This window comes from Monodelphis domestica, chromosome 1 (assembly GCF_027887165.1).
Source record: "Monodelphis domestica isolate mMonDom1 chromosome 1, mMonDom1.pri, whole genome shotgun sequence".
Taxonomy (NCBI): Eukaryota; Metazoa; Chordata; class Mammalia; order Didelphimorphia; family Didelphidae; genus Monodelphis; species Monodelphis domestica.
Window position 1 is genome coordinate 660,192,443 of NC_077227.1, and position 15,046 is coordinate 660,207,488.

The following is a 15,046-nucleotide window of genomic DNA, read 5'->3' on the forward strand; positions in this document are numbered from 1 at the left end:
CCGGAGAGAAAAGGTGATGTGACGGCTGTTTATGGCATTCAAGCATCTCCTAGTGGTGACCGACTATCTCACTGACTCCCTCCCTGCACTGGGGAGGCCCAGCAGGCAGAGACTCAGAGAAGGGGAAGTGCCCCAGTCTGCTGGCCCACACCCCAGCCTATCTCTGGAGTTGGCGCTGGCAGCCTGAAGCAGCCCAATGGAACCACATCATTCTGGGCCCTTCTGCTGTGGGGGTGGCTTCTCCAGTGGCCAGGGCCTCACCTGCCTGGAGCCAGATCCTCTCCAGAGTGTTCCACAATGGCGCGGGTCCTTGCTTCATGGCTGAATTTTGCACCGTCAGCTCAGACATGGCCTCCTCCAGCCGGGATGCTGCGATGGAGGAAGCGGTGTAAGATCCTGCCAGGGAAAGGGACAGAATAGGCCATGAGGATCCTGCATCTGCCTTCTCTTTCTCCTCCCAACTCCAGCCCCTGGGCACTGGCCTGGCATGTGCTGGCTGCTTAGGAAATGCTTGCTGATGGACTGTAATCCATTCCAGAGGCATACAGACACACAGTGAGTGATCATTTATATCTAATCTTAAGACTTAGAAATGGGGGGAGGTGCCCTGATAGGTCATCTCATCCAATGCCTTTATTTTAACGACGCCATCAGAGCTCAAGAAATGCTTGCTGCTGAGGCCCAGAGAACTTTGGTGATTCGCTCTTACAGGGCAGAGAGGCATGACAGCTAACATTCAAGTTTGACTCCACATTCAGTGTCCTTTCTCCAACCCCACTGGGGCCAATGTTTACAAAGCAGTTCAGGAAATCCATTTATTATGGGTTATCTGTTGTTGCATTTGTGAATAACTATGTAGTAAGTAAAAATCCTAAATTTCACTATATCCTGCTTATACTTTCCTTGCCATGAGGATCCATTGATTTTTTTTAAAGTTCTACTTTAAACCCTCAATTAATGAAAAGGTCTTCTGTAATACCTAAGTACATGACAAATTTCATATAACTTGCTTTCCACACCAAGAAGCTAAGGATCAGCTTTATCTTATTTTGTTTAGTCAGCCTTGGACACAGAAACATAAAAAGAAGCACAAGTCATGAATTCACTACTTGTTCTTTCCTGAATGACATTTGCAAGCCTGGAGCCTTAACACACACCTTTGCCAGACATTATTTTCCCTCTTGTCTTCTCCCATGTGTCCCAGTGGGTCTTTATTCATCTCACCCCCATCCTCATCTTCCATCTTGATAGACCAATCTATATAGACAGGCCTTAAAAGACCTCCAGAAGCTCTAGGTATTGCATGGCAACAAAATTATCCCAACTCTCAGTGCTCAGAGAGGCCGACTTCTAGTTTGGTTAAGTGAGAGAGCCCTGAACTGGAGGGTCAGGGCAGTGCCCTCAGGGCACCACCTTTGTCCAAGTTCCAGTTCAAATGGGGTTCCCAAGGCAGTCGTTAGAACAACTCAAGAAGAGAAGGTCATGGCCAGTGTTGTTCCTTTTCTGTTTTTAAAAATTTTTTCTTTTTAAAATATGAAATTATCATCAACAAACATTCCTATACAAAAAGATAAAAAAAGATTACATATGAAACCCCAAACTTGTTCTTGTTATGTGCTTTTTTAAAGTATGGAAATTTAATAAGATGGCTGTTTGTGTGCCCTTACATAACTTCTGCTTTCTTCTGTGAATTTTCAAATGTTTTATTGATGCTCTTATCATCTTCAACCTGCTCCCAACCCTGGCTTAGGATGCCTTCATCTCAGTATTTTTCTTACCTGATTCATTATCATAGTTATCAGGCAGGGTCAAATGCATTCCACCTTGTTTCTTTGGCACCTGTACCTCAGTAAGGCTGGAATTCTTGTCAGAGCCCCTGGAAAAAAGGGGATTAGGGTAAAATGGGCAACCTTCCATGGTGGTCAGAAACAGGACTGCCAGGCAGAGTCCTGCTACCACATGGGCAATGTACCCAGGGCCACAGGTTTTAGTTCTAGCTCTGCCATTAAACTTGCTGGGTGATCTTAGACTAGTCAATGGGCCTGGGCTCTAGTTTTGCATCTGCAAACTGGTAAAGAACTGTCATGACTAAAATGAATGCCCCCCTGCCCCCGGCTCCAAAGAATGTTCATATACAATTATTCCTGCAGAGTCATACAAGCATGTGTGTGTGCACACACAGTCCCTCTTACTGGACATCGCCACTGGGGTGTTTTCTGTGGGCCTTTTGAATTCAATGTTCCCAAAGCAGACTCCTTCTCTTCCCCATCAAACCCAACAACTTCTTCTCTGTTAAGGGCACCACATGCTCCAAGTCCCTAAAGCTAAAAACATAATGGTCATGGTGCTATCTTTTTTAAAAACTTATTTTTAATGCTCTTTTGCCTTTCCTCTTAATACTGCCCCCCAATCCCCATCAATCAGTTAAAAGGTCCTAATCAGTTCTACTTCCACAGTATTTTTTCTTCTCTATCCCATTCTGCTATCACCCTTCATCACTATCTCTTCCTCCAACTACTGCAATTTGCTTCCTAAATGGCTGCCTGTTCATCTCTCAATCTGTCCTTACTTTGCCTACAGATTAATCTGCCTAAAGCATAACTCTCATCACATTTCCCCCTTCCCCCCCTTAAAAACCTTCAACAGCTCCTCACGGCCTCCTGGATGGAATGAAACCTCCCAGCCTAACATGGTTCCAGCTCACTTCCAGCTGTCTCCCAACTCTGCCTTTTCTTTTACCATAGGCTAGGGCTTTTTCACTTCTACGGTGTCATGGACCTCCTTTGGCAGGCTGGGGAAAAGCCCATGGACTCCTTTTTTCAGAATAACGTTTCCAAGTGCTTAAAACATGATTCATAGGATTATGTAGGAAACCAATGAAATTAAAATGCAGGTTTCGAAATATTTAAAAACAAGTCCATGGGCTCCAGGTTAAGCCTCTTCCCTCTAGTCCAGCTGGACTCTTCATCCTTCTCATGTTTTTCCTATGCTTTCCTTCCTCCATATCTTTATTCACCCTAGACCTACACCCACTATGCCCTCCCTGAACACCATCTGTTGAACTCCTAACCTCCACATCAAGACCTACTCGAATGCCCCTCTACCAGGAGTCCTACTCTGGTCCCTCCTCCCTCGGCCAGTGATCCTTACTCCCTCTCGGGGATTCTCCATCTTTTTATGTGGGTCTTCTTGTGCCTGGGCTAGTTTCATGTCATCATTCTTTTGTGGCACCTCAGAAGGCCCCGAGTGACCCTCTAGGCTGCCCTTTCCTGCTGTGCCACAAGAGCGGGCCCTTCTTCCCTCCTCTCCCAAGCCTGTGGGCTGAGGCGCCCATCTTCCCTCCCTGCTGGGACTCTGGGGTCCCTGAGCCGGCTGAGCATGGCCTCCCCCCAAGCCTTGTAGACAGGACCCTACCCGAGCTGAGAGATGTTGTACAGGGACTGCCATGTTTGGAGCATGTGTCTGCAGGTCACGAGAGCCTCCTCTGGGCCTTTGAAGACACATTCCAGCTTCACCTTCGTGAACATCAGGCTGGGAGGAGAGAGACAGAGAGGCCCCATGTGGGTCTTCAAGGCTGTCCTGGACAGATATGACCAGAGCGCTCTGCCCAGCGCCATAGGGCAGTGTGGCCGTGAGACATGGACAGACCACCTTGGCAGCCCACACCCTCCCCTGCACCCCTAACCCCTTATGGCATTCCTACTCCTCCAAGTAGCTTACACTTCTGCGTGGAAGCGTTGGGCCTGTCCCACCGCATGGTGTAAGAACACAAGGATTCGGAGTGGACTCTGGGTCTATGAGAATGGCCGGCCCCTAGCTGAACCCAGGCCGTGCTGAGCAGGTGCACGGGACCACCTCTCTCTGGGGGCTTTCTGAAGAGGCTCGGTGCCTCTGCGGATCACACTGTTACCATGGACGCTCCTCCCTTTGGACCAGGCCCCATGTCCACCTCCTTCAAGAGGCAAGCCACAATGGCCCCAGCCTATCCCCCCACTTGGTGCTTCTCCCCTTCCTGCCATGCAACAGATTTGGGATGTGCTTGTCATAGAATAAGAGCTGCTAATGGGCACACAAACGTCACTTTTAAGGTTTGCAAAGCACTTAACCTTCTTTTGACTCTCACAGCAACCCTGCGAAGTAGAGGCTTTGATGATCTCCATTTCATTGACAAAGAAACTTTGTTCAGGGTCACAGGAGCTGGTGTAGGAAGCAGTTTTTGAACCCAGGGCTCCTGGATGCTGAGTTCAACATTAGGCCAACATGCCTGTGATCCTATGGTTGGGTGGGCTCATCAGTCCTGTCCAGCTCCAAGGGGAGGATGATTTACACCTGCCTTCCACCCCATCGGCCCCCGGGATGGTCACCCTCTGGACCTCACCAATTATCCCCAAGGGCTCCAATTCCTCAATCAAAAACTCTGACATTTGCCAAACACGTTGTAAATGAATGTGAGTGGATGCTAGTCTATAAGCAATGATGAGCATGATGAATTCAGAAAAACCTGAGAAGACTTCTAAGAACTGACAAAAAGTAGAGTGAGCACAAGCAGGAGAATCCTGCACACAGGAACAGAGACGTTGTAACGATCACCTGGAAAAGACTTACCTATTCTGCTCAATACAAAGATCTGAGGTGATTCCAGAGACTCACGATGAAAAATGCTATCCACTTCCAGTGAGAGAACTGATCAAATCTGAGTACAGATTAGAATTTTTTTTCAATTTTTCTTCCCTCTTTAAAAATTTTGATTTTTGCTAAATAGCTAATATGGAAATGTATTTTATATATAATTGATATCATATTGTTTGCCTTCTCAGTAGTGGAAGGGAGAGAAACTGGAACTCAAATGTTTTTTAAATGAATGTTAAAAAAAAAACAAATAAAATTAAAAAGCAACACCCAAAATCAGACATTCCTCATTCTGACCATAACCTCATTTCATTCTACTCCTCATCATGCATATCAGAGCCCCCAAACTGCAGGTGTTCCCTACGCTCCATTGTGGATACCCATCTCTTCTCCACTTTATCAGTGGCCTCTTTACCTTCCATAGTTTAATTATCAGCTCTTTGCAGTTAATTCCCAGATCTACATATTGAGTTTTCGTGTCTCTCAACTGCACATCTTCAGTTGATTACTGGACCTCTCCACTTGATGTTTCGCAGCCATTTCAAACTTAAACATGGTCCTAACAGAGTTCAATGTCACTCTTCTTCTCAACTTCCCCACTTCTGTGGGAGAGACAGTCATTGAGGTTTGCAACCATGGCAATAACCTCATGTCCTTACTCTCCCTCATCCCACATATCTATCCAGTTGGTGACCAAATGGTGATGCTTCTGCTTCTTTGATGGGCTTTGCTTTTTATCTTATCTTTTTAATATTTTATTTTCCAAATTACATGAAATAATTTTAAACGTATGTTTTTCAAAATAATAAGTTTCAAACTGCCTCTCTCTTTTCCCTCCCCTTTCCTAGAGATGATATGCAATTTGATCTGGGTAATACATGTATCATAATGCAAACATTTCTATATTGGTCATGTTGAAAGAATACTATATAAAACCAAAATCCCCAATAAAAAATACAAAAAATAAAGTGAGAAATAGTACGTTTTGATCTCCATTCAAATTCCATCAGTTCTTTCTCTGGAGGTGGATAGCATTCTTTGCCATAAATCCTTCAGAATTGGCCTGGATCATTGTATTGCTAGCTAAGAAGAGCTAAGTCTTTCCCAATTGAAGGCAAGGGTTATCTCCACCAGAGTTCAGTTGCTTATCATTTCAGGCATTCACTAGTTGGCACAGCCTTGGGTAAGTCAAAGATTAATTCCTCCATTTAGCTTTTAAAATCTCTCACAACTGGAACTTCTGGGTAAGCATGGAGGAAGTCTAGATGTGGGACGCTTTCTCTCCTCAGCACCCAATGAAATAGACTACCTCAAAAGAACATAAAAACCATTTTCAGAAGAATGGAGGGACTCAACAGTAGGGCGCAGCATTGAAGATACGTGGGATTTAAGCATTTCCATACTATAAGAGGGTGAAAAAGCTCCCACCCAAACGTGAGCTGATCTACCCTCCCCCACCCCACCTACGAAGCCAGAGTCAGAGCCAGTGTGCGCCAGAATCAGCGAGTGAGTGAGGACATCTCTAGAATGAGCAAGGGGCACCTCTGGGTCCTTGGGAGCTGACTAGGACTGCTGGGGATATACCCCTGAGAGCAGTTACACGGGAAACCCCTGTGCACTGGGGAGCGCAGACTGTGGGTACTCTCGTGAACAGTGGAGGCTGAGGAGATTTGAGAGCTTGCCTCAGGCAAAAACCTTGTGCCTTAACTCCATAAACAGAGAACCTGCCCATCTCACTCAGATTTCTGACTAAAAAGGGAAGGAAAAACCACCTTAGGGATGGCTAATGTGCCCAGGACCAACAAACACCCTCCAAGAAAAACAGGAGGAAGGCATTGACCCCGGAAAATTTTTACGGAGGGAAAACCCAGGCTATAGAAGAAAAAGAGGAAGAAATTCAAACAAAATCAAAACTTTCTTCCCAAAATGGAAATTGTCCACAAGCTCTGGAAGAATTCAAATTGGAGCTTATCAAAAAGATGGAAGCCTTCTGGCAAGAAAAGTGGGAAATAATTCTAAGATAAAACAACAGTCTAAGGGACAAGAACTCCCAATTGGAGAAACAGGTAGAAGCCACAAAAAAGCAAGATAGACCAAACTAAAAAGGAAAACCAGTCTTTAAAGACCAGAATTAGGCAACTGGAAGACAATGATCTTGCAAAACAGCAAGAATTAATAAAGCAAAGTCAAAAGACTGGCAAATTAGAAGAAAACATAAAATATCTCACTGACAAGGTGACAGATCAGGAAAACAGAGGAAGGAGAGACAATTTGAGAATCATTGGTCTACCTGAAAATCCAGAAATAAACAGAAATCTTGACATCATAATACAAGAAATCATCCAAGAAAAGTGCCTGGATGTTTTTGAACAAGGGGGCAAAATAGACATTGAAAGAGTTCATAGAACACCCTCTACACTAAATCCCCAAAAGACAACTCCCAGGAATGTAACTGCCAAATTCCAAAGCTTTGAAACTAAGGAGAAAATTCTACAAGAATCCAAAAAGAGATAATTCAGATACCAAGGAGCACCAATCAGGATCACACAAGACCTGGCAGCTTCCACAATAAAGGACCACAAGGCCTGGAACACAATATTCAGAAAGGGAAGAGAACTGGGTCTTCAACCAAGAATCACCTATCCATCAAAACTGACGGTATACCTTCAGGGGAAAGTAAGGGCATTCAACAAAATAGAACATTTCCATGCAAATACCAACAACATGGAAATGGGTTCGAATCAAGGACACATGTGATACCCAGTGGAATCGTGCGTTGGCTGTGGGAGAGGTGGTGGTGGTGGGGTGGGGAGGAAAAGAAAATGATCTTTGTTTCCAATGAATAATGTTTGGAAATGACCAAATAAAATAATATTAAAAACAAAATAAAACAAAATAAATGAAAATAAAAAACCCTTTAAAAAAAGATTTCCAAGTATTTTTAAAGAAAAGACCAGAACTAAGTGGAAAGTTTGATATCCAAACAAAAAGATCAAGAGGAACATGAAAAGGTAAATATGAAAGAGAGGGAAAAGGAGAAAAATGTTTTTTTTTTAATTCAAACTCTCTTCTGTAAGGGCTACAATTAGGTCAAATTATATATATTAATATATGGGGAAAATGTTATTTGTAACTCTCAAAAATTGTTTTCATTATTATAATAATTAGAATCACTCATAGGAAAAGATTGGGGCATTAAGGGCTATAAGATGATATGAAAAATAAAGAAAAATGGTGTGGGGGGAATCAATGATGGTATTTTTGAAGAAATAAAATAAGTAGAATAATCTTTTTCACACAAACATACACATGGGAAGGGGAGGGAAAGAATACTCTTATAAGAAGGAGAGGAAGAGAGTGCTAATAGGTAATACTTAAACCTCACTCTCAGTGAAATCAGCTCCGAGAGGGAAGAGCATCTAGATCCATTGGGATCCTGAATTCTATCTTATCCTACAGGGTAAGGGAGAAGGGGAAACTAAGGGGGGGGGTAAAGGGGTAGGGAATACACAAAGGGAGGGAACTTAACAGACCCTAAAACAACAACAACAACAAAAAACAAGAAGAGAACAAAAAGGGAGGGACCAGAAAGGGAAGCATATCAAGGGAGGGGATTAGGGGGATTGATTAAAAGTAAACCACTGGTTTAAAAGGATATAGCAAAAGAAGAAAGGACAGAATGAGGAGAAGATATCAAAATGCTAGGGAATTCACAAGTGATAATCATAACTTTGAACGTGAATGGGATGAACTCACCCATAAAACATAGACGAATAGGAGAGTGGATTAGAATCCAAAATCCTACCATATATTGTCTACAAGAAACACACCTGAGGCGGGTAGATACTCACAAGGTCAGAATTAAAGGTTGGAACAAGACCTATTGGGCCTCAACTGATAGAAAGAAGGCAGGAGTTGCAATCATGATATCTGACAAAGCCAAAGTAAAAATAGAACTGATTAAAAAGGATAGGGAAGGCAAATACATCCTGATAAAAGGGAGTATAGACAATGAGGATATATCACTAATCAACATGTATGCACCAAATGGTATAGCACCCAAATTTCTAATAGAGAAACCAGTAGAATTGAAGGAGGAAATAAATATTAAAACTATACTATTCAGGGAGACCTGAAACTACCACTATCAAATTTAGATAAATCAAATAAAAAAATAAATAAGAAAGAGGTAAAAGAGGTGAATGAAATCTTGAAAAATTAGAGTTAATAGATATATGGAGAAAAATAAATAGGGACAAAAAGGAATATATCTTCTTTTCAGCAGCACATAGTACATTCACAAAGATTGACCATATACTAGGTCATAAAAACATGGCATACAAATTCAGAAATAATAAATGCAACCTTTTCAGAACATAAGGCAATAAAAATAATGATCAGTAAGAGAGCCAAATCAAAAATTAATTGGAAATTAAATAATTATTCTCCAAAATTGGTTAGTTAGAGAACAAATATAGAAACAATTAATAATTTCATTGAAGAAAATGACAATGATGAGACACCCTATCAAACTTTGTGGGATGCAGCCAAAGCAGTACTCAGGGGAAAATTTATATCCTTGAGTTCATATATTAACAAATTAGGGAGGGCAGAAATCAATGAATTGGGCATGCAAATCAAAAAAACTTTAAAGTGAACAAATTAAAAAACCCCAGAAGAAAACCAAATTAGAGATCCTAAAAATTAAGGGAGAAATTAATAAAATTGAAAGTGATAGAACTATTGAACTAATAAATAAGACTAGAAGCTGGTATTTTGAAAAAACAAACAAAATAGACAAAGTACTAGTCAATCTAACTTTAAAAAGGAAAGAAGAAAACCAAATAAACAGTATCACAGACGAAAAGGGGGACCTCACCTCCAGTGAAGAGTAAATTAAGGCAATCATTAAAAACTATTTTGCCCAATTATATGGCAATAAATATGCCAACCTAGGTGATATGGATTAATATTTACAAAAATACAAATTGCCTAGATTAACAGAAGAAGAAATAGAATTCTTAAATAATACCATATCAGAATAAGAAATCGAACAGGCAATCAAAGAACTACCTAAGAAAAAATCCCCAGGGCCTGATGGATTCACATACGAATTCTATCAAACATTCAAAGAACAGCTAATCCCAATACTCTACAAACTATTTGATATAATAAGCAAAGAGGGAGTTCTACCAAATTCCTTTTATGACACAAATATGGTGCTGATTCCAAAGCCAGGCAGATCAAAAACGGAGAAAGAAAACTACAGACCGATCTCCCTAATGAACACAGATGCAAAAATCTTAAATAGGATACTAGCCAAAAGACTCCAGCAAGTGATCAGGAGGGTTATTCACTATGATCAGGTAGGATTTATACCAGGAATGCAAGGATGGTTCAATGCCAGGAAAACCATCCACATAATTGACCATATCAACAAGCAAACCAACAAAAATCACATGAGTATCTCAATAGATACAGAAAAAGCCTTTGATAAAATACACACCCATTCCTATTGAAAACACTAGAAAGTATAGAAATAGAAGGCTCTTTCCTAAAAATAATAAACAGTATCTATCTTAAACCACCAGCCAACATCATCTGGGATAAACTAGATGCATTCCCAATAAGATCAGGAGTGAAACAAGGATGCCCACTATCACCTCTATTATTTAACATTGTACTAGAAACACTAGCAGTAGCAATTAGAGAAGAAAAAGAAATTGAAGGTATTAAAATTGGCAATGAAGAGACCAAGCTATCATTCTTTGCAGATGATATGATAGTCTACTTAAAGAATCCTAGAGAATCAACCAAAAAGCTAATCAAAATAATCAACAACTTTAGCAAAGTTGCAGGATACAAAATAAATCCACATAAGTCATCAGCATTTCTATATATCTCCAACATATCTCAGCAGCAGGAATTAGAAAGAGAAATTCCATTCAAAATCACCTTAGACAATATAAAATACTTAGGGAATCTATCTGCCAAGACAAACATAGAAACTATATGAACACAACTACAAAACACTTTCCACACAACTAAAACTAGATCTGAGCAATTGGAAAAACATCAATTGCTCATGGGTAGGATGAGCTAACATAATAAAAATGACCATCCTACCCAAATTTATCTATTTATTTAGTGCCATACCCATCGAACTTCCAAAAATCTTTTTTTACTGAATTAGAAAAAACCATAACAAAGTTCATTTGGAAGAACAAAAGATCAAGGATATCCAGGGAAATAATGAAAAAAAAATACAAAGGAAGGTAGCCTTGCAGTCCTAGATCTCAAACTATACTATAAAGCAGTGATTATCAAAACAATTTGGTATTGGCTAAGAGACAGAAAGGAGGATCAGTGGAACAGATTTGGGGTAAGTGACCTCAGCAAGACAGTCTATGACAAGCCCAAAGATCCCAGCTTTGGGGACAAAAATCCACTATTCGACAAAAACTGCTGGGAAAATTGGAAGACAGTGTAGGAAAGATTAGGTTGGAGCAACACCTCACACCCTACACCAAGATAAACTCAGAATGGGTGAATGACTTGAACGTAAAGAAGGAAACTATAAGTAAATTATGTGAACACAGAATAGTATACATGTCAGACCTTTGAGAAGGGAAAGATTTTAAAACCAAGTAAGACTTAGAAAGAGTCACAAAATGTAAAATAAATAATTTTGACTACATGAAATTAAAAAAGTTTTTGTACAAACAAAACCAATGTAACCAAAATCAGAAGGGAAATAACAAACTGGGAAACAATCTTCATAACAAAAACCTCTGATAAAGGTCTAATTACTCAAATTTACAAAGAGCTAAATCAATTGTACAAAAAATCAAGCCATTCTCCTATTGATAAATGGTCAAGGGACATGAATAGGTAATTTTAAGTCAAAGAAATAAAAACTATTAATAAGCACATGAAAAAGTGTTCTAAATCTCTTATAATCAGAGAGATGAAAATTAAAACAACTCTGAGGTATCACCTCACACTTAGCAGATTGGCTAACATGACAGCTATGGAAAGTAATGAATGATGGAGGGAATGTGGCAAAGTTGGGACATTAATTCATTGCTTGTGGAGTTGTGAGTTGATCTAACCATTCTGGAAGGCAATTTGGAACTATGCCCAATGGGCACTAAAAGACTGTCTGCCCTCTGATCCAGCCATAGCACTGCTGGGTTTATACCCCAAAGAGATAAGGAAAAAGACTTATACAAGAATATTCATAGCTGTGCTCTTTGTGGTGGCAAAAAATTGGAAAATGAGGGGATGCCCTTCAATTGGGGAATGGCTGAACAAATTGTGGTATATGTTGGTGATGGAATACTATTGTGCTAAAAGGAATAATAAAGTGGAGGAATTCCATGGGGACTGGAACAACCTCCAGGAAGTGATGCAGAGTGAAAGGAGCAGAACCAGGAAAACAATGTACACAGAGACTGATACACTGTGGTACAATCAAATGTAATGGACTCCTCTATTAGTGGTAATGCATTGATCCTGAACAACCCAGAGGGATATAGGAGAAAAAACACTATCCACATTCAGAGGAAAAACTGTGGAAGTAAAAGAAAAACCAAAGAAAAACAACTGTTAGAATACATAGGTTGAAGGGGATATGATTGGGGATGTAGACTCTAAATGAACATCCTAGTGCAAATACCAACAACGTGGAAATAGGTTCTGATCAAGGACACATGCATACATCGGCTACAGGAAGGGCAGGGAGGAATAGAAAATGATTTTTGTAACCAAGGAATAATGTTTGAAATTGACCAAATAAAAAAAATAATGTCAAAATCTCTCACAACCTGGCTCTGACCAACCTTTCTAGTCTTGATTCAGCTTACTTCCCCCATCCTATACCCTAAAACTGAGCTTAGCTGACCTTTCCTCTTTTTTTTCCCACCTGACATTCCCCCTTCTGGCTACCCCTTTTCACTGGCCATCCCCACACACATGGAATGACCTCTCTTCTCAACTCAGCCCCTCTTCAAGATGCAATTTGAGAACTGCCTCTTTCTAGAAGCTTTTTTCTGATGGCAGCTGCTAGTACATGTCCTCCCAAGCTAACTTGGATTTCACTACTTTGTATATATCTGTTGTCTCCTTCCTGTAGAATGTAAACTCTTTGAAGGCAAGGATTATCATTTGTACTCTTAGTGTCTTGGTACTTGGTAAAAAATGTTTGTGAATTATTTATTTTTTAGACTGCTATTAGAATGATTTTACTTGCACTTAGATTTGGTGATGTTATTACTCTGCCAAAAACTTCCAAGGGTTTCTGGTTTATCTCTAAGTTCTAATTCTTCTCCCTGGCATTGTAAAGCCTTCCCCCCAAGCCGGTGGCCTCTCTAGCCTCAGCTCCAAGGGCTTTCCTGAATTTTATGTTTTGGCTGGACTAGACTACCCCATGAATATTCTTGTACTTACCTCCACAATGAATTTTTACCTATCCTTTACTGTGAACCCAATGTCCTCCTCTTCTAGGGAGTTTTCCATGATCTCTCTGGCAAGTAATGCCAACTCTCACACCTCATGGAACACATTTTCCAACTCTCCAATGTCATATGCAATGCATATATTCTGTTATCAGTTATTTGTGTTAATGTTGTTTTCTTCAAATAGATTTTCAGTGTCTCGAAGGATACTGTTATCTTCTGTACACCGAGTCTCCCCAAGAAACAAGCCTGGTACCCAGCAAAATCACTCCAATACCTCATTATGCTCCCCATGCCAGTGGGCAGGGCAGGCCCCTTCCTACCCGTGAATGTTCCTTCCCTGAGAACCTGCCTCCCCTGTTGTTTTGTGACCTTTTCCTTCCCCTTTAGACAGTGGCATGGCCTGCCTGACGCATCTGCCCACTTGGATCCAAACTATTTTGAACTAATGCCTGTGCCAATGTCTGCCCCCTCCTCTCCAAAGAGGGAAAAGTCAGATGGTTGGAGACCTGAGCCTGGACATCCCCGCTCAAAAGCTCTCATCTCTCAATCTGTGTTTTGTTGGGAGGGAAAAGGAGTGGGGGTGGGGACCACAACTATTAGGGGTCTGAGGCCAGATCTGAACTGGTCTTCTCCAAGTCACATCCAGCACCCTATCAACAGCTCTGCTTGCCTGCCCAAGCCAGGACCTGAATCCAGACTCAAAGGCTGACTGCATCCTGCCATCCTGCTTCTCACTGCATGAAGGACTAGAACTGTCTAATAGGGCAGCTGGGAAGGGTGGGTTTCATTAATCCAATTAAGTAGTGCGCAGCTCCTATGAGTTGACTGCACAGAGGCTTCTGGCTGGGAACCTGGGGACAAAGAAGGGAAGATGAGACAAATCCCTGCTCCTATGGAGCTTACAATCTGGGGGGAAGACGGAACTGGTAGACAAGTAACCAAGGCTCCCACCAGAGAGGGCTGTGAGGGTCAGGGCTAATTTCTGAAGGCGGGAAGGATTGGGGGCAAGGATGCAGCCCAGTGAGAGGCAGTGATGGAGAACAAGCTGGGTGCCAGGCATTGGACCTCCCTGTTAAAAAAATCAGAGAGTCCAAGCAGCTTATTCTCTCTGCCCCTCAAAATGGCCAGGGTGTTCTCTGTGTGCTGACCAAGGTCCAGGTTATCTCCCCCAGGGCTACTTCCTGGTTTCAGCTGCCTGGCCTTCTGGCACCCCTCTCGTGACCCTGGTGGACTGTTCCCTTCCCATGGCTTGCTGGGACCCTATCCTCTGCTCTGCTTTTTCCATTGTGCTGCTCAGAGCTCTCATGCTGCTCGGCGTGGCATGGACCTGACTCAACATGATTTGTCCCAGACCTGCTCTCCCAGCCAGTCGGGGCAGTGCCAGGACGCTGGATCTGGCCACGGCACGCAGGGCCCAGACCAGATGAAGGCAGCTGAGCAACGTGCCGGGTACAAGGACCGCTGTAAGCTGAGCCGTGTCAGAAGCTCCTTTTCCGTGGGCAGGCTGGGACCTTGCTGCTAAAATTCCATTAGCATGAGTGACCCAAGAGTGGAATTTCTGAGTAGAACCACATCCCTTCTTGGCTGAAGCACGTGCTTGTCCCACAGGCTATTCAGACAGGCAGTCCTCTAGTTTTACCCCTTCCTCTCTGACCCTGCCTGGGGAATTGCAGAGTGGCCTGGGAGTACATTCCATCTCTCCCCTCTCCACAGCACATATTTCAACTCAATACCCCTAAGAAACAGAATCAAAAGATGGCATCTTCAACTCCACTCTGATAAGATCCATAGCCCCGAGTGATGCCTCTAAGAATGAGAAAGCTGCTGGTGAGCCTTCTACTGTCCCATGGAAGGGACCCCCCAGTTTAGGGATTCTGTGAAGATTTTGCTGGTGTTCTCTCTCTCCCAAATTACCTTGTATTTAATTTGTGTATGCTGTTTGGGACATAGTAGGTGCT

General features: G+C 42.0%; 1 protein-coding gene across 3 annotated transcripts in view; it reads right to left on the bottom strand.

The window, feature by feature from the left end:
• The window catches only part of TTC7A (tetratricopeptide repeat domain 7A), a 194,450-nt gene that overhangs the window by 30,216 nt on the left and 149,188 nt on the right, over nt 1-15,046 (bottom strand). For all 3 annotated transcript variants that reach the window (XM_007476857.3, XM_056820018.1, XM_001375518.4), the window contains 3 exons: nt 3,415-3,531; nt 1,779-1,876; nt 262-396 (listed from right to left, as the gene is read on the bottom strand). In XM_007476857.3, the coding sequence (XP_007476919.1) occupies nt 262-396; nt 1,779-1,876; nt 3,415-3,531 (350 nt within the window). The remainder of the gene's footprint in view (nt 1-261; nt 397-1,778; nt 1,877-3,414; nt 3,532-15,046) is intronic.